The 23,419-nt window shown below is 50.5% G+C and overlaps 1 protein-coding gene across 1 annotated transcript in view; it reads left to right on the forward strand.

Moving 5' to 3' along the window:
* Positions 1-23,419, forward strand: part of TTLL8 (tubulin tyrosine ligase like 8) — a 63,940-nt gene that overhangs the window by 24,827 nt on the left and 15,694 nt on the right. The window contains exons 10-14 of the mRNA XM_033865675.2: positions 3,142-3,328; positions 14,527-14,675; positions 16,612-16,852; positions 18,852-19,287; positions 19,760-20,252. Of these exons, the coding sequence (XP_033721566.2) occupies positions 3,142-3,328; positions 14,527-14,675; positions 16,612-16,852; positions 18,852-19,287; positions 19,760-20,014 (1,268 nt within the window). The 3' untranslated portion in view covers positions 20,015-20,252. The remainder of the gene's footprint in view (positions 1-3,141; positions 3,329-14,526; positions 14,676-16,611; positions 16,853-18,851; positions 19,288-19,759; positions 20,253-23,419) is intronic.

The raw sequence follows: 23,419 nt of genomic DNA on the forward strand, positions 1-23,419 counted from the left end.
AGATAACAGCTTAGATAGTTAGTTTCAGATCTTTCTTCATTTCTAATATGTGCATTCAGTGCTATAAATTCCCCTCTAAGCACTGCTTTCATTGCATCCCACAAATTTTGATGAATTGTATTTTTATTTTCATTCAGTTCCAAATATTTAAAATTTTTCTTGGGATTCTTCTCATTGACTCATGTGTTATCAGATGTATGTTGTTTAGTCTCCACGTACCTGAGGAGTTTTCCAGCTATCTGTATCTTCTGATTTCTGGTTTAATCCACTGTGGTCTGAGAGCATATATTTTATGACTTCTATTCTTTTACATTTGTTAAGGTGTGTTTTATGGCCCCAAAGTGGCCTATTTTGGGAACTGTTCCAAATGAGCTTGAGAAGAATGTGTATTCTGCTGTTGTTGGATGAAGTACTGTATAGATGTCCATTACATCCAGTTGGTTGACGGTGCTATTGAGTTCACCTACGTCCTTAGGATTTTCTGCCTGCTGGATCTATCCATTTCTGAGAGAGGGGTGTTGAAGTCTCCAACTCTGATAGAGCTCATCTATTTCTCCCTGAAGTTCTATCAGTTTGTGCCTCATGTATTTTGATGCTCTGTTGTTAGGCACGTACATGTTAAGTGTTGCTATGTCTTCCTGGTGTATTGACCCCTTCATCATCATGTAACATTCTTTTCATCCCTGATAGTTTTCCTTGCTCTGAAGTCTGTTCTGTCTGAAATTAATATAGATACTCCTGCTTTCCTTTATTAGTGTTAGCAGGGTATTTTTCTCTCCATCCCTTTGCTTTTAATCTATATGTGTCTTCATTTACAGTGGAATTCTTGTTGAAAACACAGTTGGGTCTTATTGTTTGATCACTGTATAATCTCTTTTAATTGATACATTTAATCGTTGACATTTAAAGTGATTATTGATATGGTTGGAGTAACAGCTACCATATTTATTACTGTTTTCTATTCGTTGCCCTTGTCCTTTGTTCCTATTGTTTTCTACTCTTTTTCTGCCTCTTGTGGTTTTAATTGAGCATTTTGTATGATTTCATTTTCTTTCCCTTCCTAGCATAGCAGATATATATAGATATATATAAATTTTTTTAGTGGTCGTCCTATAGTTTGCAATATACATTTACAATGAATCAAACTGCATTTTCAAGTAACATTGACCACTTTACAGTAATGGGAATATTTTATAACAAAATATTCCTAATTCCTCCCTCCTGTGCCCTCTATCTTTGCTGTCATTTATTTCACTTATCCATAAGCTATAATCTGGATATATTTTTTCTATTTTTATTTTTAATAATAATTATTAAATTATTATGTTCTGTCAGATCAATTAAGGATTAAAAAAGTAAAGTTTTAATTTTCCCTTTATTTATTCCTTCTCTAATGCTCTTCCTTTCTTTATGTGGATCTGAGTTTCTGATTTATGCCATTTTTTTCTCTCCTAAGGATTTCTTTCTTTTAACATTTCTTGCAAGCCAAGTCTACTGGCAAAAAATCCCCTCTTTTTTTTTTTTTTTTTTTGTCCGATACAGTGCTTTGTGGTCCTGTGATCAGGTCTCAGTCTTTGCTGAGCCTGTGCCCTTGGACTGTGACCTTCACCACCGCTTCTCCTTTTTCCCCCTTTGGTGGGATAGGATGGCTAGAGGCGGCGGAGCTGGGTATTTTCCTGCCCCAGCGTTGATTAGGCCCTGATCAGACCCTGGCAGGTCACACTCTGGTGACTATTTCTCCTGAGGGCAGCCTTGTTAGGAACAGAGTGTTCCTTTCCTCCTCTCCCGTCAGAAACACAAGGGGATTTTCCTCCAATCCTCACTGTGACCCCAGGTCAGACTCTTGGAGGTAAAACTGACAAAAGTACGGGGCCCCCAAAGATGAGCCCTGGGGTTTCTAAGTCTCAGGATTGTCCACGCTGAGCCTCCAGCAGCTCGTCCATCGCAGCGGGTGGGTTTCCTTCCCTGGCGCCGGCTCCCAACTCGTCCATTGCAGCAGGTGGGTTTCCTTCCCTGGCGCCGGCTCCCACACAGGTTTCTGCTCTGGTGACTCTCTGTACCTGCCCATCCGTCTCGCCAGTTTGGGGCAGGCTTTTGCCCTGTGACCTCAGTTCTCGGACAGATCTAAGAACAGCTGGTGATTTTCCGGTCTGTTCAGGTTTTCACCTGCTGTTGGGGTGGAGTGGCAGCTTCCAGGCTCCTTACATGCTGGACACCAGAAGTGAATTTTCACTTTAAAATGGTTATTTTTATATTTTGTGAAGTTCACCTCAGCACATTTAAGAAATGCATGTTGTAATCTCCGCAGCAACCGCAAAGCTCGAGCGCTTTCTCCCAGGTCCGTGCTCGCTGGCGGCCGCTGGGTCCATCAGGGCTGCCGTCTCAGTGGCTGTGCCTGGGGCTTGTGCAGGTGTCTCCGTACACCTTCCAAGCAGCCTTGTTCTGCAGGCTCCTGCCCCGTAGCCCCACGACAGGGCTCAGCTCTCACCCCATCTCCGCATCCAGCCTGGGGACCGCTGGCTTTGTGGGGGGGGCAGGCCGCCACGTGAGGGGGGGGCCAGGTGCATGAGGTCTGCCTTCACCTGGGCGGGGGCCTCCCTGTGTTCAGTGCTCCCCAGACCAACAGCGATCTTGACTCACAGGCTCCAGAAGGAGAGGGTGCTGTGTGAGAGGTCGGATGCTCAGAGCCACAAAGCCCACACATGCTGGGGCTCTGAGAAGTGCTAGACGTACAGGGAGGTGCTCCCCCAGCCTCCCACAGGGCTGGCAGGCATCGCTGCAGGGCTGTCCACGAATACCTGTTCTTTTCTCACTGAGGACCAAGTGTGTGCTCAGAAGCAGAGGTTTTGTGGAGAGCTCATCAGAAGTGCTGTTTCATTCCCACCCGAGGGGCTGAGAGTCTAGTCGGAGGGTGCGGCGGGGAGGGGGCACGGTGCAGTGGGGGGCAGCTTCGGGAGGGGAAAGGTTACCTGCCCAGGCCCAGGTGTGGTGTCCAGGGCGGCTACCCAGAGAAGCGAGAGCCCTCACCGTGAGACCCTGAGGCACAGACAGGTGGGGTGGCCTTTGCCTGTGCCCCCAGTGGTGCCACTGCATGGGGGCGGGTGGTGGCCCAGGCCCCACGTGCTTGTCCTTGGGTTTCAGTTCCTGAGAGCACAGGATCGAGGCTCACAGGCCTCTCAGGGCAGCTGGTGGACGTCGCGTGCAGGGCGTGCGAGGCCTACCTGGGGCGGCTGGAGCACGAGGACATCGACCTCTCTGAAGACGCCGCCAAGGACCTCACGGAGGACGAGTGGAAGGACCTGACCCAGCAGTACTACAGGCTCATTCAGTAAGAAGCCTGGTCGGTGCCCTCTGGGGCCTGCCCGCTGCTCGCGTTATCCAGGGGACGCCGGGTGGGCTTTAGGGGTTGTCTGGGGACGTTGGCCCCTGGGACGTCTGGGGCACCTGTCTGGGAGTTGGGGTGCCTTTTGGGGTGCCTGCCCAGGCCCTTGTTGGCTGATAAGAGGACGACACGGCCGGGCGAGCCTGTGGCACCTTGCGCACCCTGCGTGTCCTTTGCGTCATCTGGGGCCACAGCCGCCCTGGGTGTCCCCTTCGCGGCCAGGCTGCCAGGCTGGCTCTGGGTGGTCGGGACCGGCAGGGCCGTTGCTCGGCCCAGGCCTCCTGACTCCACGACCTTCAATTGCCCCCCACTACCCGGGGGCCCTCTGCGGAGGGCTGCGACCTCTCACGGTGGCCGACAGCGAGACGCTGGGGCAGAGGCGGGCCAGCACCCGCGGCGGGAGCAGCTGTCCGCCGAGGGAACATGGCAGCAAAGCTGGAGCCCTCGTTTCGGAGGGTCTGCCTGCGGTGCACACACACCATCCCGGGTCGTTTCTGTTGTTTTCCTCCTTTCCTTCTTTGGATCAAGTACTTTCTTCTTTACTGGATGTAAATGCGGTAAAGGGCGCGCCATGTGCTGGTGGTATTTGTCCAGGAGGATACAAGTCTGCATATGTGCTCACTGTGTAGCCACCGCCCAGATCAAGATAAAGGACACTCCCCGCCCCCCAGCCCCCCAGTAACCCTTCCCAGGCAGGACCCCACCGAGGTCACACCTCCTCTGACTCCCGCCAGCTCCACCAATGTTGCTGTGGAATTTCATATTCACGGAATCGTACAGGCCGGGCTGTCTCGTTTGTGACTCTTCTGCTCAACACAAGACCAGCGAGATTTATCCAAGTCGGTGCAGAAGCTCATTCTTTTCTGTTGCTGTGCGGAATCCCATCCTTTCAATAGACCGCAGAGCCCTTACTCCTTCTGCTGTGGGTGGGCAGGTGGGATACCAGCAGTCTTAACCAATTCCCAAAGTGGCTGTGCACCTCCATAAGCCAGCCGTGATACGCGTCCACGCGCCCCACTCCCCGCGCCGCGGACAGCCCTCGGCACTGTCACACTTTTTCATTTTCCCTTCCTCGTCGTCTCGTCGCGGTCTTAGTTTGCGTTTCTCTGATGACCGATGGTGATGAACATACTTTCATATGCTTACTGGCCATTTGGCTATGTTCTCTCGTGAAGTGCTTATTCAAATCTTTTGATCATTAAAGAGAAAGAGGTTGGTTCTCTGTTTATAAAGTTGGTTTCTAAGAGTTCTCGACATTTTCGTCACCAAGTCCTTTGTTGGAGAGGTGCATTAAGCCTGCCTTCTCCCGGTGCATGACTTGTCTTTTTACCTTTCAGTGGAATTTCTTGATGAGGTCCACTGTTTTCATTTTTTCCCTATTATGGTAGGTCGAGTGCTGGTTAAGAAATCTTTGACTCTTCGAGGTCATGAAGATGTTCCCCTATGATTTCTTCTACATGTTTTACTGTTTTTCCGTTCACTTTTAACTTTTCATGATTAATTAATCTTAACTTTTGTGTAAGATAAGAGATAAAGATCAAGGTTCTTTTTTGTATAGAGATTTTCACTGTGAATAAAAAATAAACATGAATTTTGGCGGAACTTCCTTTCAGCCCTGATCAGCACTGATCTGTTTTGGTAACTGTTTCATTTACACTTGAATACGACGTGTATCTGCATTGCTAGGTGGTGTGTTATTAAAAGTGTCAATTAAGTCAAGTTAGTGATTCAAATCTATATTCTTACTGATTACTTCGCCTGCGTGTTCTCTGAGATACTGAGAGAGCTTAGTTAAAATCTCCAACTGTATTTGAGGTATTAATAGACGTAAAGAGGGTATTTCATAACAAAAGAAGCCAATCAAAGGAATCAAAGCAATCTGGACTTAGATGTAGTGAATACCGCATCAGAATATATAAAACAATCACAGAATTAAGAAGAGAAATAGAAATGCAACTGATTTTTGCGTGGTGACTTTGTATGCTGCTACTTTGCTGAATTCATTTGTTAGCTGTTCAGTTTTGGGGAGAGTTTGAGAAGGACTTGTATTCGTTCTTCTTTAAATGTCTGGTAGATTTCACCAGGAAAGCCATCACGTCTAGGGCATTTCTTTGTTGGGAGGGTTCTGATTACTGATTCAAGCCCCTTAGTTGCTATAGGTCTGTTCATATTTTCTGTGTCCTCATGATTTAGTCTTGGTAGGTTTTGTGTTTCTGGAAATTTGTGTATTTCATCTAAATTATCCAGTTTATTGGGGTACAGCTGTCCATAGTACTCTCTTATAATCTTTTTATTTTTGTAAAATCAGTAGTAATGTCCCTCATATCATTTTTGATTTTAGTAACTTGAGTTTTCTCTGTTTTCTCCTTAGTCCATCTAGCTAAACGTTCATCTACTTTGTTGATCTTTTCAATGAACCAACTTTTGGTTTTATTCATTTTCTCTATTGTTTTTCTATTTTGATTAATTCTGCTCTAATCTTCAGTATTTCCTTCCTCCTGCTAGCTTTGGGTTTAGTTTGTTCTTCTTTTTCTAGTTTCTTAAGCTGTAAAGTTAGGTTATTGGTTTGAGATTTTTCTCATTTTTTAATGTAAGCCTTTATAGCTCTACATTTTCCCCTTGGTACTGTTTTCATTACATCCCATAAGTTTTGACATGTTGTGTTTTAATTTTCATTTATCTCTAAGTATTTTCTTTTTTCTTTAAATTTTATTTATTTAGTTAGTTAGTTTTGGCTGCACTGGGTCTTCGTTGCGGTGCACAGGCTTCTCATTGCGGTGGCCTGTCTTGTCACGTAGCCGGGGCTCTAGGCGCACGGGCTTCAGTAGTTGTGGACACGGTCTCAGTAGTTGTGGCTCTCAGGCTCCAGAACGCAGGCTCAGTAGTTGTGGCACACGGGCTTAGTTGCTCCATGGCATGTGGGAATCTTTCCAGACCAGGGCTTGAACCCATGTCCCCTGCAATGGCAGGTGGATTCTTATCCACTGTGCCACCAGGGAAGTTCCTATCTCTAAGTATTTTCTAATTTCCCTTGTGGTGTCTACTTTTATCCATTGGTTGTTTAAGAAAGTGTTGTTGAATTTCCACAGATTTGTGAATTTTCCAGTTGTACTTCTGTCATTGATTTCTAACTTCATCTCGTTGTGATCAGAGAGGATACTTTGTATGATATCTATCTTTTAGAACCTATTAAGAGTTAATTTGTGGCCTAACTTACGGTCTATCTTGGAGAATGTCTCATGTGCACTTAAGAACGATGTGTATGTTGTTGTTGGGTTGAGTGTTCTGTGTGTTTCTGTTAGATTTAGTTGATTTACTGTGTTAAGTCATCTATTTCCTTATCTTCCGTCTTGCTCTTTTATTCATTATTGAGAGTGTAGGGTATTGAAGTCTCCAGTTATTGTAGAACTCTCTGTTTCTCCCTTCAATTCTGTCAGTTTCTACTTCATGTACTTTGATGGTCTGTCATTAGATGCATAACTTTTTATAATCATTATGTCTTCTTGCTGAAGAAGATGTAACCTTTATTAATATATTATGTCCTTCTTTATCTCTGGTAACTTGTTCGACTGCAAATCTATTTTGTCTGATATTAGTATAGCCACATCTCCTCTCTTTAGTTACTGTTTGCATGGAATATCTTTTCCATCCTTTTACTTTCAGTCTATTTGTGTCTTAGATCTAAAGTGAGTCTCTTCTAGACAGCATATGGTTGGATCATGTGTTTTAAATTCATTCTGCAGATCTATGTCTTTTGATTGGAGAGTTTAGTCCACTTACATTAAAAATAATAACTGATAAGAAGGGACTTCTTTTTTTTACAGCTAAATTTTTTAAAATAAATTTATTTTATTTTTGGCTGTGTTGGGTCTTCGTTGCTGCGTGGGTTTTCTCTAGTTATGGCGAGCTGGAAACTCTGGGAATCAGGTTCTCCTCCTTCTCCAGGGCTTGCTGTTTCATGTTATTGTTTCTGTTTATTGTTTTTGGTTTTTTGATTTCTGTAGTCTGTCTCTGTGCCTGAGGTGTAAATTTAAGGTCTTCTTAGGTCTTTTCTATGCCTTTCTCTGGGCATGCACAGTCACTTTCTAATTTTCCCTTTATATGCAGTTGTTTTAAAATGTCCTAGTCTTTTAATGTCTGGCTCTCCAAAAGGGAAGAAGAATAAAATTAAGGGGAGGGAAGGGTGCTGGCCCTTTAAATCTCCTGGAAGGCTCTTCAGCTGCAGGGGGTGGGGCTTATAACATTGTGGGGGGAGGTCCAGCAATAATGGCGGCCTGTCTGATTTGTCTGTACCTCTATCATCAGGAGGAGCAATCAGTGATCAGAGAGAGCACAGATCCCCAATGTCTGGAGGACAGGGTCCTTTCTTTCCCCGCCCTGGCGCCTGCAAGCTGTGTGCACGCTGCCCCAGAGCCCATGCACAGCTGCCTGCCACAGGGGTGGGAGACGCGGAGCTGCCACGGTAATAAGAACTGGTACTGACCAAAATTAACTTCGATTTACTGTCTAAGGCTTCCCTCGGAGGTTGCACACGTTTAGTAGACCCCAGAGTTCCAAAACAGTTGCATCAGATTCTGCCAGTGCAATTGTTGTCTAGGTGGGGAGACAGATTCCTGGTGCTTCCTATTCTGCCATCTTTCCAGAATCCTCCCTTCTACACATGTTTTAATTACATGTGAGGTATTTATTATTGCTTTAAATAGTCAGCAATTTTATATTTTCCTACGTATTAACCTTTTTAAGGGACCTTCATTCATTTCTGCAGTTTCATTATTATTTTCTTTCATCCTAAAAAACATCTTTCAGTATTTCTTCTAGTGACAATCTGTTGGTTAAGAACCCTCTGATTATTTTGTCTGAAGAAGTAGAATTTTACATTTTTTTAAAAGTTAAGCATTTTTTAAAATTAATTAATTAATTTTTTGGCCACATTGGGTCTTCACTGCTGCGCGGGCTTTCTCTAGTTGAGGTGAGCAGGGGCTACTCTTCGTTGTGGTGCGTGGGCTTTTCATCGTGGTGGCTTCTCTTCTTGTGGAGCAAGGGCTCTAGGTGTGTGGGCTTCAGTAGTTGTGGCACGTGGGGTCAGTAGTTGTGGCAAACGGGCTTAGTTGCTCCATGCCATGTGGAATCTTCCTGGACCAGGGCTTGAACCTGTGTCCCTTGCATTGGCAGGTGGATTCTTAACCACTGTGCCACCAGGGAAGTCCTTACATTCACTTTTTAAAAAAATATTTATTTATGGCTATGTTGGGTCTTCGTTTCTGTGCAAGGGCTTTCTCCAGTTGTGGCAAGCAGGGGCCACTCTTCATCGTGGTGCGCAGGCCTCTCACTATCTCGGCCTCTCTTGTTGCAGAGCACAGGCTCCAGATGCGCAGGCTCAGTAGTTGTGGCTCATGGGCCCAGTTGCTCCGCGACATGTGGATCTTCCCAGACCAGGGCTCGAACCTGTGTCCCCTGCATTGGCAGAGAGATTCTCAACCACTGCGCCACCAGGGAAGCCCCCTTACATTCATTTTTTAAAGATATTTTCACCTGAATAAAATTCTAGCTTTGCAGAGGTTTTTGTCGCTTTTGCATTTTAATATATTGTTCTATCATCTTCTGGCTTTCATAATTTTTATTTACAAATCGTCTGTAGTATTGTTTGTGTCCTTTGAAGGTAGTGTCTTTTTATCTGGGTGCTTTAAGATCTTCTTTTTATCTTTGGTTCTCGGCAGTCTTGTTACAATGCTTTTAGGAGCAGTTTTCTTTGTATTTATCTGGCTTTGGGTTTGTGGGACTTATTTTATCTGTTAGTTGGAGCTTCCCATCAAATTTGGAAAATTCTTGGCCATTAATTTTTCCGGTATTGCCTCTGCCCCATTCTTCCTCTAACTCTGTCTGGATTCCAATTACACATATGTTAGACTGTGTCCCACATGTCTCTTACACTGGTCTCATCTCTCATCATCATGACAGTCTTTCTAATATCTTTGAGTCTAATTCTAAACTATATATTCTCTTCCACTGACCTTGCTATCTTTTACCTAGTGATAGTCCTGTACATTTTTAATTACTGTATATTTATGATTTAATTCATGGTAGAAATAGTCCATTCCCTTTACTCCCTTTTCCAGAAATTTTCTATTTATTCTCACATATGAATCCTTCTAGATCCATTGCCCTGGTAACTAGTGCAGTTTGTCATCTTTTCATGTTTATTAGCCATGTGGATATGCTCTTTTGTGAATTCACTGTTCAAGTTTCTTGCCCATCCTTCTATTGTCTCCCATTGTGTGGCTTTTTTTCATTCTCTTCAAGATGTGTTTTGATAGAGTGAAAATCTTTAGTCATAATAGAGTCCAATTATCTTAGTTTCTCTTCATGATTGATGTTTTATAATACTATTCAAAGAGTCCCTGCTGTTTCCAAGTCATGAATTTATACTCCTATGTTTTCTTCTAAAATATTCATTATTTTACCTTTCATATATTTTTACACATGCCCTTTTGGAGTTGATTTTTGTGTATGGGGTTAGGTAGGTATCAAGATGTATTTTTCCATATGAATATTGGAAATGACTTATAATTTATTGAAAAGTATTTCTTTTCCCACTGTACGGCCTTGTCATAAATCAGAGTAGCATTAATATAGCTGAAATGGAACTAACCCTTCGATCAGCAAACAGACTGGTGTACTCACAGCAGGGCAGTCTTTGCCACCATAAATCTTCGTAATCATACAGGAGGAATCCAATTGTTTCCACTTCTTCCATATACATTTATTGAGTTATAATTTGAATGCCATAGACTCCATTAATTGTAAATGTACAATTCAATGATTTTTGGTAAATTCACAAAGTTGTAGAAAACCACAATCCAGTATTAGGACATGTCCATCACCCCATAAAATTCCCTTGTTCCCATCTTCAGTCACTCTTTGTTCAGAACCCCCGTCCTCTCCAGCCACTAATCTTTTTCTGTCTCTGTGGGTTGTATTTTCTGGTTTTTAATAATACTGAGTCTTCCAATCCATAGATATAGAATGCTTCTCCACTTGTTTAGGACTTTTAAAATGTGTATCAACAATGTTTTATAGTTTTCAGAGTTCAAAATTTATACTTCTCTTGCTAAATGTATTCCTGTATGTTTTATTATTTTTAATACTATTATGAATGGAATTAATTTCTTAATTTTAATTTTAGGATTTTTGTTGGTAGCATATAGGAATGCAATTGATTTTTGTATATTGATCTTGTAACTGTGACTTTTTGCTGAATTCATTTATTAGTTCTAATAGTTTGCAGTGTGTGTGTGTGTGTGTGTGTGTGTGTGTGTGTTCCTTAGAATTTTCTACATACAGGATATGTCATTGTAGAAAACAATTTTATTTCGTCATTTCCAGTCTTGAGTTCCAGGGACTCAAGGTCGGTCTAACATCCAAAAGTTGATCAGTGGCATATTCTACAACCTTAAAAGGAAGGAAGTTCTGTCAAATGCTACAACGTGGATGGACCTTGAGAACGTTATAATGTGCGAAATAAGCAAGACACAAAAAGATAAATAATGTATGATTCCACTCATATGAGGTACTCAGAGTCATCAAAATTACAGAGACAGAAAGTAGAATGGTGGTTGCCAGGGGCTAGGAGTTCACGGGTACAGAGTTTCAGTTTGCAAGATGATGGTGGTGATATTTGCACAACGTGAGTGTACTTAGAAATATTTAAGGTGGTAAATTTAATGTTATGTGTATTTTACCACAATAAGATTTTTGGAAAAAAAAGTAAATTGGTAAATTTCATCGTGTTTACAGAATAAAGAAGAAAAACTGTATGAGCGTCTCAGTAGATGCAAAACACTGATGGAATTCAATGTGTCCATGTTAAGTTTTGTTGCTGTTTTTAGCAAACTAGGAAAAGAAAGAAACCTCCTTAATTTGATAAAGTTTATCTACAAAAATCCTAAAGCTAATATATTTCTTAATGGTCATGAACTGAAAGCGTTCCCCTAGAAATCAGAATGAAACAAAAATTCCCACTATCGTGACATCTAGTCAGTATTGACTGAACAATCTGTTGAGTTTAATAGTACAAGAAAAAGAAAGAAAAGGCAAAAAATCAGAAAGGAAGACATAAAACTCTTTACTTACTGATGACCTAATTGTGCACATAGAAAATTTTAACAATCATAAAGAAAGTATCATAATTAAGTCAGTTTAGCAAGATCACTAGGTACCAGGTCAATATACAAAGCCCACTGTATTTCTGTAACAGTCACAAAATGAAATTTACAATAACATCAAAAACCTACAAATATCCAGAAAAAATATAACAAAATACAAGGAAAACCCTAAACTGAAAATTATAAAATTATACAGAGAAATTAAAGACCCAATAAGTGTGTGTGTGTGTTGTGTGTATGTGTGTGTACGTGTGTGTGTATAAAACCACATTCATGAATTAGAAGACTCAGTGGTATAGAGATGTTTGTTTTTCCCAAACTAATCTATAGATTCATTGTAATCCCCATCAAAATCCATGCAAGGGGGCTTCCCTGGTGGCGCAGTGGTTGAGAGTCCGCCTGCCGATGCAGGGGACACGGGTTCGTGCCCCGGTCCGGGAAGATCCCATGTGCCGCGGAGCGGCTGGGCCCGTGAGCCATGGCCGCTGAGCCTGCGCGTCCGGAGCCTGTGCTCCGCAAAGGGAGAGGCCACAACAGTGAGAGGCCCGCGTACCGCAAAAAAAAAAAAGAAAAATTTCTTAAATAGTTCTCTAAGAGCACTAATCATAATTTAAAAGTTGATAAATTGTACTTTATTGACATTAAGAACTCTGTTTATCAAAAAACACTACAAAGAGAATGAAAAGACAAGCCACAAACTGGAGGACCATATTTACAACACGTATATCCAACAGAGGTCTCGGATCTAGGATGTTTAAAGGACGCCCATAAATCAGTAAGAGAAACAATCCCATGGGAAATGTCACATAAGAAGACAGCAAACGGCCAATCAGCACATGAAGAGACACTTAGCATCACTGAATTCATAATTCAAGGGTGAATTAAAACCACAGAGACGCCACTGCACACCCACAGGATCGGCTGAAAGGTCAGCCGAGATGTGGAGCGGCCGGAGCCTAAATCTGCTGGGGGGGGGCGGCGGGGGTGTCTGGAAATGGGTGGAGCCTGTCTAGAAAAGCCTCAGGCATTTCGTATAAATTGAGGCATCTACATACCCTACGACCCAGCTCTGCCGTGCTTGGGGCGTTTGTCCATGAGAAATGAAAACACATCTGCAGAGGGTCTTCATTCGTAATCTGGAAACCACCAGCGGTGTGAAGAACTTGCTGCTGATGCCTGCAGCACCACACGTGGCTCTCCACGTCGTTCTGTTGACTGAACGAGCCCCAGCGTGAAGCTGGAGGCGTCCACACAGGGGCGGGGAGGACAGGGTAGAGGCAGACGGGTCTGGCCGACGTGGTCTCCAGGGCAGCATTTTGAGGGGTTGGAAGTGTTTGCATCTGGACCCGGGTGGCACCTGCACGTGCGAGAATGGGCAGCTCTCCCCGCAGGGCTGTGCCCTTGGCTCGAAGTCCCAGGTGTAACCAGTGGGTGGCAGCAGCAGACCCCGCAAGGGCCGCGGTGGCACCTTCCGAGCTAGGGGGCTCGTTAGGGAACCAGAGGGCGGTTAGCTCGGTCTGTCCCCGTTCCTTCCTTGTTGAGGCGCCCGGGGTCCCACGCGTGGTGTGCGTGTCGTCAGGACCAGAAGGGCAGATGCTGTGTCCCTTTCTTGTCATCAGCATCTGGGGGGACAGTGCTTGTTCTCTGGCGATTATGAGGGTGTCTGGGACAGGGAGCTTGGCCAGGCCTTCGCCTTAGGCTGGGGTCCCGCCTCCTCCCGTCCGTCCTCTAACCCCCAGGGGGAAGCGACTGTTTTCCTATTGTGATGCACAGACTCACAGGGGACTCCATCCTGCCCGGATGCCGCTGCAAGGGCTTGGACACCCTGGGGAGACAGTGGGGACCCTTCCCTGGGGGAAGATCAACCCCTGTCTTCTTCCTGAGCCCAAGTCGAGATTGCATTTGCTGGTGTCCTGGGCAGCTCTGCCCCTGGCCATCAGGCTGGGCTCTCGGGGACCTGCCTCATTTCTCACGGCATCCGGGCCGGTCTCTGCTGCCGGGCGGGAGGGTTACAGACAGCTCGGGACTCACACCTGCTTCCGCCAGGTCCTGTCTTCTCCCTGGGGTCAGGTAGAGCGTGTGCACCACCAAGGTGGGCCAGGGGGCTCCGGGGGCTCCCCTTCTGTGTGTCCTGTTAGAACCAGGGGGCGTGGCCCCGTCTGACTCGTCACCCACGTTCCCTGCACCAAAGGGGGCTCCTGCTTTCTCACGCCCCAAACTCTGCTCCTCGGTATGGGGCCTCTCCCCCACCACAGGGGACCCCACTCATCGCTACTCCCTCCCTGTTGCCCCCCCTTCCCAGCAGGGTGGGCACAACATTGTGCACAGACGTCCGTGTCCCAGAAGGCTTTTTCCCCACGCCAGGGCCATCCCCGCAGTTGGTGGCAGGTGGCCTCGGGGCCCAGCGCAGTGTCCTCTGCTGCAGTCCACCCTCGCGTGGGGTTGCGATGCGGCCCGGGCGGGGGTGGGGCTCCTGGTCCCAGGCTTCAGGGACGCACCAGCATCGAGCTCTGAACGCACGCAGACAGCTGTGCCGTCTGCCTCCCTTATTCCCTTCAGTTACGGTGGCTTCCCGGGGCGGCCCCATGGCTGCCGTGACCGTGTGGCCACCAGCCACTCTGGCAGTCGAGCCCACGGGACACTAAGCTGGCGTCCAGCCCGCGTCAGCTGCAGGACCCTGGGTGCTGCCGGCGTGGGCAGCTCGGCTTTCCCACACGGGCCTGCAAGGGCCACCCTGACGTGGGTCCGGCACAAGAACCCTGGCCTTCATGTCCCGGCACCTTTTCTGGGCCCAGGCACAGCGCCCCGGGGTGTCCTCAAATCGGGGGTCCCCACCACCCTACAGGCCACGTTCCCGGGCACCCGTCGGGCAGGCAGGAGGATGTTCTGAGCCTGCCCCTCGCCCTTTCCTCGGGCGGCCACCTGCTGGCACCTGGGCACCGCCCTCAGAGCCTCACGGGCTTTCTGGATCTTGCTTTGTAGCGGCGAGGCGTTCATCTCCAATTCCAGAAATTACTTTTCGCAGTGCCAAGCTCTGCTGAAGAAAATCACCTCTGTGAACCCTCAGACGGAGATCGACGGGCTTCGGAACATCTGGATCGTAAAGCCCGCGGCCAAGTCCCGGGGACGAGGTGAGTCCCAAGCCGGGCGCCCTGCGGGGACAGCCAGCCGTGGCAGCGGGGGGACTGGGCGCCAGGCTCCCTGGGGGGCTCAGGACTCGCGGGTCCCGGGGAGCGGGCATCCCAGTGACCCTGGTGTTCATGGCTGCTCTTCCAAATTTTGCTAAGTAATTAGGATTCATTAGGAAGTTCCGTCTCTAGTCCTCAGGTAGACTGTCTGTAGTTTTCTCCTCGTATTTGCTTTGCTCGCCAGCTGCTGCAATGGAGCAAGGACTCCGCATCCAGCAGCAGTGGGGGCCTGGGCGCAGGGCGGTCATAAGAGCCCCAGAGGCACTGGCCTCTTGCAGGCACATCCTGAGAGCCCTGTGAGCTCTGTCCCGGGACCCCGGTTTTCTACTTCTCCTTGCGTCACGGCTGTGACCGTGCCCTTTTCTTTATTCCTAATGGTGAATACTGTGGGTTCTTCATTTAAAAACAGGATTTCAGGGTGATTTTCCAATCTTAGGAGTGTTTCCAAAGAACCAACTTTTGGTTGCATTTGTTCAATTTTCCTGTTCGCGCTTGGTGCTGACTTAAATGCTAAGCTTATTTGTTCCCAAACATCCTTGTGCAACAGTAGAAGCTTTCAGGCTATGGAAATGTCCTCAGAATACAGCCTTCCCTGCACCCTCTTGTTTATGTTATATGATGTTCTCTTTTTCCTGAGTATCTAAACAGACCTTACCTTTTGTTTGCATATTCTATTTGCCCCTTGAGTTATTTGAGGGGTTTTACTGTTGCTGTGAATTCATAAGTGGTTACTTTTTATGAGATATTTTAAAAAGCTTTATTAATTTGTGAATATCCTGCATTCAGGCTGTCCTGAAACGTTCTCTTTCCCGAGCTTCTGCCTGCTCTCAGCAAGCACCCTCCTGGGCCGGGCCCGTGTTCCCCCCCGGGCTCTCTCCTGAGCCCAGACCTTCCACCCACTGCCGACACTGCATCCCCGGGGACGCTCCACAGACACCTCAAACCCACCTGTTCATAACCGAGTGCACGCCATTGTGCCTGGTCACTGGCTATGCGCCCACCGCCTGACCCCCAACCCAGTGCCCCGTCTGCTCTTGGCCCAGGGGCGTGCAGCTTCCTCCTGGACTTTGGTCTCAAGATGGCAAGGTCTCCACTTGCTGTAACTGAAGAGCGGGGTCCTGTGTTCTGTGAGGAAAGCTCCCTCGTGTCCCGCGCTGTCACTGCCCCTGGGCCTCACAAGGGGCACCCGCCCCCCGTGCCGGCCAGGAGAGCCAGGCCGCCCCACATCTCGGCCTCTCCTCACGCTTGTCCGAGGCAGGTTGGCAGGGAGGATGGCGAGTCCCCCCACCGTCTTGTGACACAGTTCAGGCTTCCGGGGTGTCACGGCAGAGAAAGAGAGGGCTGGGGAGGGGGTCTGTCGGTGACATTAAATGCTGCAGCCCAGGGAAATGCACGTCACTTTGGCTCACGTGTCACTGGTCACCACCAGTCACACGGCTTAACTTTGGGGCATGCAAACCCTCCTGCAAAGTGGAGGGGTGCAGACGTGGGGGAAGAGTCGTGTACCCCATCCCCGCCCTGTTCACCCCCACTTGGCCAGTCGCCCTGGGTGTGAGGCCTCACCAGCCCTTGGAGCCCGTGGAGCAGCCCATCACCCCGCCTGCTGCTTTCCTGAGGCTGAAGGGCCCGCCCTGCTTCCCTGCTCCCCCCGGACTCGGGCCAGTGCCCAGCTCGCTGGCTGCCTCCTCACGGGGCCTCTGTCCCCGTCCCCGACCTTCCCATTCTCAGTCCTCTCTGAAGCCCCTTGTGGTGGGCGAGCCTGGAGGGCTGCCCTGGCTGTGGCCTCAACCCCGAGGGCAGAGCGTTTCCTGCGCAGCCCCCCAGCGCAGGACCGCAGGCGTTGTTCTGGGGCTGGGGGCTGAGCGGTGGCCTCTTGCAGACATAGTGTGCCTGAACCACGTGGAGGAGATCCTGGAGCTGGCTACAGACCCACCCCCCGCCAAGGGCAACAAGTGGGTGGTGCAGAAGTACATCGAGACGCCGCTGCTCATCTACGACACCAAGTTTGACATCCGGCAGTGGTTCCTGGTCACCGACTGGAACCCGCTGACCATCTGGTTCTACAAGGAGAGCTACCTGCGCTTTTCGACGCAGCGCTTCTCCCTGGACAATCTGGACAGGTCAGTGGGGGTCAGCTAGCTGCCATAGAGGGTGGGCTCCCACCAGCACCTGGAGCGCGAGGCAGGTCTCGTGTGCCCGGTGGGGTGCTGTGTCGTGCTCGGGCCTGGGAAGGCTACTCGACCTCCCTCTGCAAGGGGCGGGCCCAGGCCCCCTGCCCATCAGAGCCAGTGCCTTGCGCCCCCATGGGGTGTGCGTCTTCTCCAGAAAATCCTGAAAGCACCGTCTGCCATGTGCTCGTGGGCACCAGGCACCCTCTGCGGTGGGTGCCGCTGCCCCTCGGCTGGGAAGGCTGAGTGGCGGGCCGTGCCCCTCCGCTGACCACACGGGCCGGGCTCGGGGTGCAGCTCTGCTTGCTCTCTCGGTCCCCTCAGCATGTGGAGGGAGGGGACAGGTAGGGCTCCTCGGGGAGGCTCCTGGGGACCAGCCCCTCAAATCCTGCAGTAGACCCTGCAGGGCCTTCACTTTGTGAGCGCCCAGAGCCCTGGGTGGGGATCCTGCAGGCGGGGAAGCTGCTGGAGTGTCTGGGGAGGTGGGGGGCGGCTCCCCGACGAGGCAGAGTGTGGGACGTGAGGGTGGCCTGAGGGGTCCTCTGAGGATGACCCCAGCCGTGCGGGGTTAGGAGGGGTGAAGACGATGAGAGCGGTACCCGATACAGGGTGCAGGGGGTGCCGGGCAGCAGCTCAGACCTGCAGGAGTGGGTGCCCTGGGGTGGGTGAACCCAGCCCCAGCAGGGTCCCAGAGCGGGCAGGCCGGGTGGGTGTCAGGACGAGAGCCCACCAGCGAAGTCTCGGGAACGTGGCGTTCTCTTGAGAGAACAGCTGCCACCTCTCTTTCCAGATGGAGGGCCTCCGTGGCTCTGTTTTGTGACCACACGCGGGTGCCCGGCTGGGTGCCTAGACATCTTGGCGGGGGCTACAGGGGAGCCCGTCAGTATCACGAGGACTGAAGGTTGCTTCACAGAGACCTTGAGGGGGTCCACTGTGCTCAAGCTGGGGGCTGTGACCACACCTGGGGTCACCCCTGGCAGGTGACACCTGGAGTCACACCTGGCAGGAGCAGGCAGCTGGGACAAGTGGTCCCGGCCGGCAGCTCAAGGAGCACATGTGTTCCCACCAGGCCAGGGGGGCCTGGAGGAGGGGTCCTGGGCTGACTGGGCAGTGAGAAGCCCACGGAGCCCCTTCCAGCCTGCCCGGCCCTGCCAAGCTGGGAGCTGAGTGCCTGGCAGGTCTCTTACCCTCTCTGAGCCATTTCTCCGTCCGGGACCATAACCCTCTCCCCAGGCTGACAGGAGATTCTCTGACATTGTTTCTGAACTGTGTGGGCTCCCTAACAGCACTGTTTGCAGCTTGCAAAGCTCTTCCGTGTGCCTGTGTCTTGTTTCTTGCAACCGTCTTAGGGAGTACAGCTCTCTCATGGTCACAGATGCGGTCTCACCACCCAGAACAAGATGGCAAATCCCCAGGCCCAGGGACACGTTTAAATGAAAATGACTTTGAACAGGACCCACCTATTTTATAATCTCCTAGTACATGCTATTCAATTTAAATCCTGTTTAGAACAATGCCAGCGTATAAACGAATTAATTGAAAATTTCAGTTAGCGAATCCTTCTAGCCCTGGGGGGCTCCGGCTCTCCTCCAGGGACAAGTGGGGAAGCGGGCTCAGAGGGTGGTACCTGCTGGAGGCCCCTAGTTGGTGGCCCCGGGCTGGCTGGCTTCTGCCCTGCCCTCCCCGCCCCACCCCACCCCATGGTGGTCCCAGGCGGGACGGGAGAGCTGTCCTGAGGTTGCCTAGGAGGATTAGGAGAACGGGGAACCCGTCAGAACTCCTCCCGCAGTGGCGCTGTGCCGGGGTCACGGCCCACGGGGCCAGGGGCTCGGGGGCGGATCCTCGGGGCGGGGTCTGGGCGGGGCCTCAGGGTGGGGTCCCGGGGCGCCCGCTGGGAGGAGAGGAGCCTGCGCACCCGCCCCCCGACCCTGACGGCGGCCTTGCCTCGCAGCGCCATCCACCTGTGCAACAACTCCATCCAGAAGCACCTGAAGAATGACAAGGACCGGAGCCCCCTGCTGCCGGATCACAACATGTGGACCAGCACCGAGTTCCAGGAGTACCTGCAGAAGAGGGGCCGCGGGGCCGTGTGGGGCAGCGTCATCTACCCGTCCATGAAGAGGGCCGTCACCAACACCATGAAGGTGGCGCAGGACCACGTAGACCCGCGGAAGAACAGCTTCGAGCTGTACGGCGCCGACTTCATCCTCGGCTGCGACTTCAAGCCCTGGCTCATCGAGATCAACTCTAGCCCCACCATGCACGCGTCCACGCCGGTCACGGCTCGGCTCTGCGCGCAGGTGCAGGAGGACACCATCAAGGTGGTGGTGGACCGCAAGGTCGACCGAAACTGCGACGTCGGCAACTTCGAGCTGCTGTGGAGACAGGTGAGGGGGGCGGGGTGTCCCTCTCCTGCCGGCCACCTCGGGGTGGCCCCTTCCCACGCCCCGGGGGCGTCTCGCCCAGCTGGCCTTTGCCATCCAGCTTTCCAATCTCTCCTCCCCAGCCAACCCCAACTCTGTGGCCACCTGGCAGGGGGTCCTCTGGCTGGGCTGGCGGGATGTCCGTGGCCTCCAGGCCCCTCTAGGCTGTTCCTTTTCCGACCTGCAGTGTCCTCCGTCCTCCTGGGGTGAAGATCCAGCCTTCCTTCAGGGGTCTTTCCAGGGGCCTGCTTCCCCAAGGAGCCCTCCTGCAGGCCAGGCAGCAAAACCCTGCAACCTGGCGCCCCTGGTGGGGGGACCCAGTGGGCAGCCCAGCCGTCGGGAAGTGTGGCCGGGGCTTCTCCCTGAGGCCTTACGCCTGACCGGCAGGCCAGGAAAGAGCCAGCCAGCACCCCTCACCTCATCCTTCCCTCCCCAGCCTGCAGTGGAGCTGCCCCCCTTCCCGGGGTCCGACCTCTTCGTGGAAGGGGTGGGTGTGTGGAAAGCCAAGAAGCAGATGACGCCCATCTCCAACTTTGACTTTGCATCTCCGCTCTTGGACATTCATCCACCAGGGGAGAGGTGCCCCCCGGCCATGCCACACCTGGCTCCGGGGCCACCACGAATGGCTCTCCAGCAAGACTTGAAACTGAAAGACGAAAAGGTGCTTCCTTGCACCTTGCCTGTGCCCTAAAAGAGGCTGGCGGAGAGAAGTGCGAAAGTAAAGTGCGGCCACAGGGAGTTTTGGGAAGAGAGAGCCCCCTACCTGTACCTTTCAGCACCTAGACAATAAGGCCCTGAGCTCTGCTCTCGCCAGGGCCGAATCAGACAAACACTTGGATCCAAACTTATTAAATGTGCACCCACTGCGTCCCTTCTTCCGAGCGTGAAGACAGTGGAGAGCGCTCAGTTTCAGCTGCCCAGACCATCAGGTAACAGCGCCGTGCTCGTGTCCGTCTGAGCCCCGGGTCTGCTTGGGGCTACCTGCTCTGCGTCCTCCAGGGCAGGCCGGGGCCTCTGGTCCAGCCTGAGCTCAGAGCAGGGTTCAGGGCGCCCTGGCCCCATCCTGGTCCCGGCCAGTTGTTGGGATAGTGGGGGGTCCTGCAGCAGGACCAGGTGGGTAACAGCCTTCGTCTGTCTCCCCTGTGGGGTGTGGCGCCAATGGGGCGTCGAGTTTGAGGTTTGCATAGGCGCCAAGTGCCGCGGACGGGAGGGGCCGGCAATCACTGGGCCCTCGCGCTGTTTTCTGAAGCTTCTGGTGGAGCCGGTCACACGTGGCCCGGGAGCCTGGCCTGGGCTTGGCCTCCGAGCGCAGGTACACAGGTATGGAGCAGCCCCACTGGCACGGTCTGGCACCCAGCCGTGGCCAAGAGAGTGACCCCAGCCAGGGCCACGCCCCCACCTGCTCTGCCCCAGGTGCACCTGTCTCCCTGAACTCACCAGGACACATGCACCTGCTGTGCCCACCCCCCCTCCCCGGGTTCCCAGTGTGTCTGTCTGTCTGTCTCCCTGGCACTAACAGCCTCTTTGCCTGTCTGTCTGTCCCCATGGATTGTAAGCTGTCAGGGGCTGGGCTCTCGGTGCACCCCTGCACCTGGGGCCATGCCCGGCACATAGCAGATGCTCAGTGCATGTCTGTTGCATCAGCACGTGTGCGGGCCGCCCCCCAGAGTCGCCAGCGCCGGGCACGATGAGCATGTGCTTTCAGAGCTGGCAGGGCCCTTGGGGGCCACCTGCAGTCCGGCCCGCCATCCTCACCCCATGTCCAGTCTGGCACCAAGGTCTGTCAGCCCTACTGCTTAGCGACTTGCCTCTCCATGGGGGCAATTTCCAGGTTTTCTCTGCAATGCACTGTGCGACTTTCCCCAGGCCTCTTCCTAGGAGTGCGTGTCCCCAGGGCGCACACAGCTTCTACCTAGGTAGGTGTAGTAGCTACCGTAACGAAGTCCCGCAAACTTGGTGGCGTAAACCGCAGACGTTTTTTCTGAAGGCCAGAGTCCAAAACCAAGGCGTCGGCAGGGCCGAGCTCTCAGAGCCTGTAGGGAAGAAGCTTCCTGTCCCTTCCAGCTTCTGACACCCCGGGCAGTCCTCGGTGTTCCTCGGCTTACAGACGAGTGACTCCGATCTCTGCCCTGCTTCACACGGTGTTCCTTCAGGGTGTCACTGTGTCCAGATTTCCCTCTTAAAAGGACACCAGTTGTTGGATCGGGTCCCACCTCCTCTAGTATGACCTCACCTTACCTTGATTACATCTGCAAATAAGGTCACATTCACAGGTTCCAAGTGGACGTGAACTTGGCGGTGGCGGGGGGGCGGGTATTAAACCTGGTGCACCGGGCACTGCAGGCGTGGCCAGAGGGACGGCACTGTGACCGTGGTCACACCGTGGCCACACCGCGGCCATTGCTCACATTGTGCCAATACTTGGTGTTGACAGGGCCTCTTGTTTGCCTCTGGAGGGAGTGATGGCGCTCGTTTGCATTTTCCTATTTACTAATAAAATGGCCTGTATTCAGACATGCGTTGGCCAATTAGGGCTCCTGTCCTGAAAAGCACGTCTTCTGTCTGATCGTCCTTAGAATTGTGCATCTTTTCTGCTGATTTGAAGGGGTGACAGCCATCTGTTCTGGATTCTCCTCCTTTTTCAGTTGATTTGTGTGGAAACACTGTGTCCCACTTGGTGATCTGCCTTTTCACACCTTTATGGTGTCTTTGGATGTAAAGCCACCTTAATTTTAATAAACTCCGATAGGTCAGGCTTTCCCTCGACAGTTGGTCATTTCTTTGGCTTGCGGCCTTACCCTGAGGTCGTGAAGCCCTCTTCTTCTAGGAGCATTGCTGTGGCTCATACATTCCAGCCTTGGAGGTTCCTGGAGCTGACTTGCACGTGGTGTGAGGAGCCCAACGGCCCCGCCCCTGCTCACCTGCAGGCTGGCACTGTTGCGTGTTGGCACCTCTGGACCTTCCGTTCAGCTCCACCGTTTTGTCTGCCTTGGGCCAGTGCCACAAGGTCTTCATTACTACAGCTTTGTAGGATGTCAGACAAGTCCTGTGAGCTGGTTTTTCTTCCTTGGAAATGACTCAGCTGTTCTTGGCACCCCTACACCTCCACACAGGTTACAGAAGTAGGCTGTCAAGATTCACCTACATAATTTTTTATTAAAATTAAAAATTTTTTATTGCTATTAAATTCATCAGTTTGGGGAGAACTGACTTCTTTACATTACTGAGCCGTAGAATATGTGAACATGGTATATCTCTCCATAAATAAATCCTTTAAGATCTTTCAATAAACTCCTAGAAGTTTCTTTGTAATGGTCTTGCACTTTTTCTGTTGGATTTAGACATATATTTTTTATTTTTTATTCTATTGTAAATAGTATCAAATTAAAAAATTTTTTTCCTGCAAATTGTGGCTGGTTGATAGAAAGGGAATTGATTTTTACGAATGGATTCTTTTTTTAAAATTAATTAATTAATTTTTAAATTTTTGGCTGCGTTGGGTCTTCGTTGCTGTGCGCGGGCTTTCTCTAGTTGCGGTGAGCAGGGGCTACTCTTCGTTGCGGTGTGCAGACTTCTCATTGTCGTGGCTTCTCTTGTTGCGGAGCACGGGCTCTAGGCGCGCAGGCTTCAGTAGTTGTGGCACACGGACTCAGTAGTTGTGGCTCGCGGGCTCCAGAGAGCAGGCTCAGTAGTTGTGGCGCACGGGCTTAGTTGCTCTGCGGCATGTGGGATCTTCGCGGGCCAGGGCTCGAACCTGTGTCCCCTGCATTGACAGGTGGATTCCTAACCACTGCGCCACCAGGGAAGCCCTATGAATGGATTCTGTAAAAAGTCCATCTGGCTAATATCATTTCTATCAATTCATTAATATATTTGAAGATTCTTTTGGTTTCTCACATACAGTTATATCAACTAATTTGTTTTCCTTTCCTTGCAATCATTATACCTTTCATATCTTTTTCTTACTTTTTTGACTGTCTAGGACCTTGTTTATTCATTCATTTTTCTCATCCCATTGGATCTCAGGTGCATACATTCTGATTAATCATAATTCTTGGTTCATGACATAGTTTCATTGTTTGTCCTTGCATGGCCT

Source organism: Tursiops truncatus, chromosome 11 (genome assembly GCF_011762595.2).
Source record: "Tursiops truncatus isolate mTurTru1 chromosome 11, mTurTru1.mat.Y, whole genome shotgun sequence".
NCBI lineage: Eukaryota > Metazoa > Chordata > Mammalia > Artiodactyla > Delphinidae > Tursiops > Tursiops truncatus.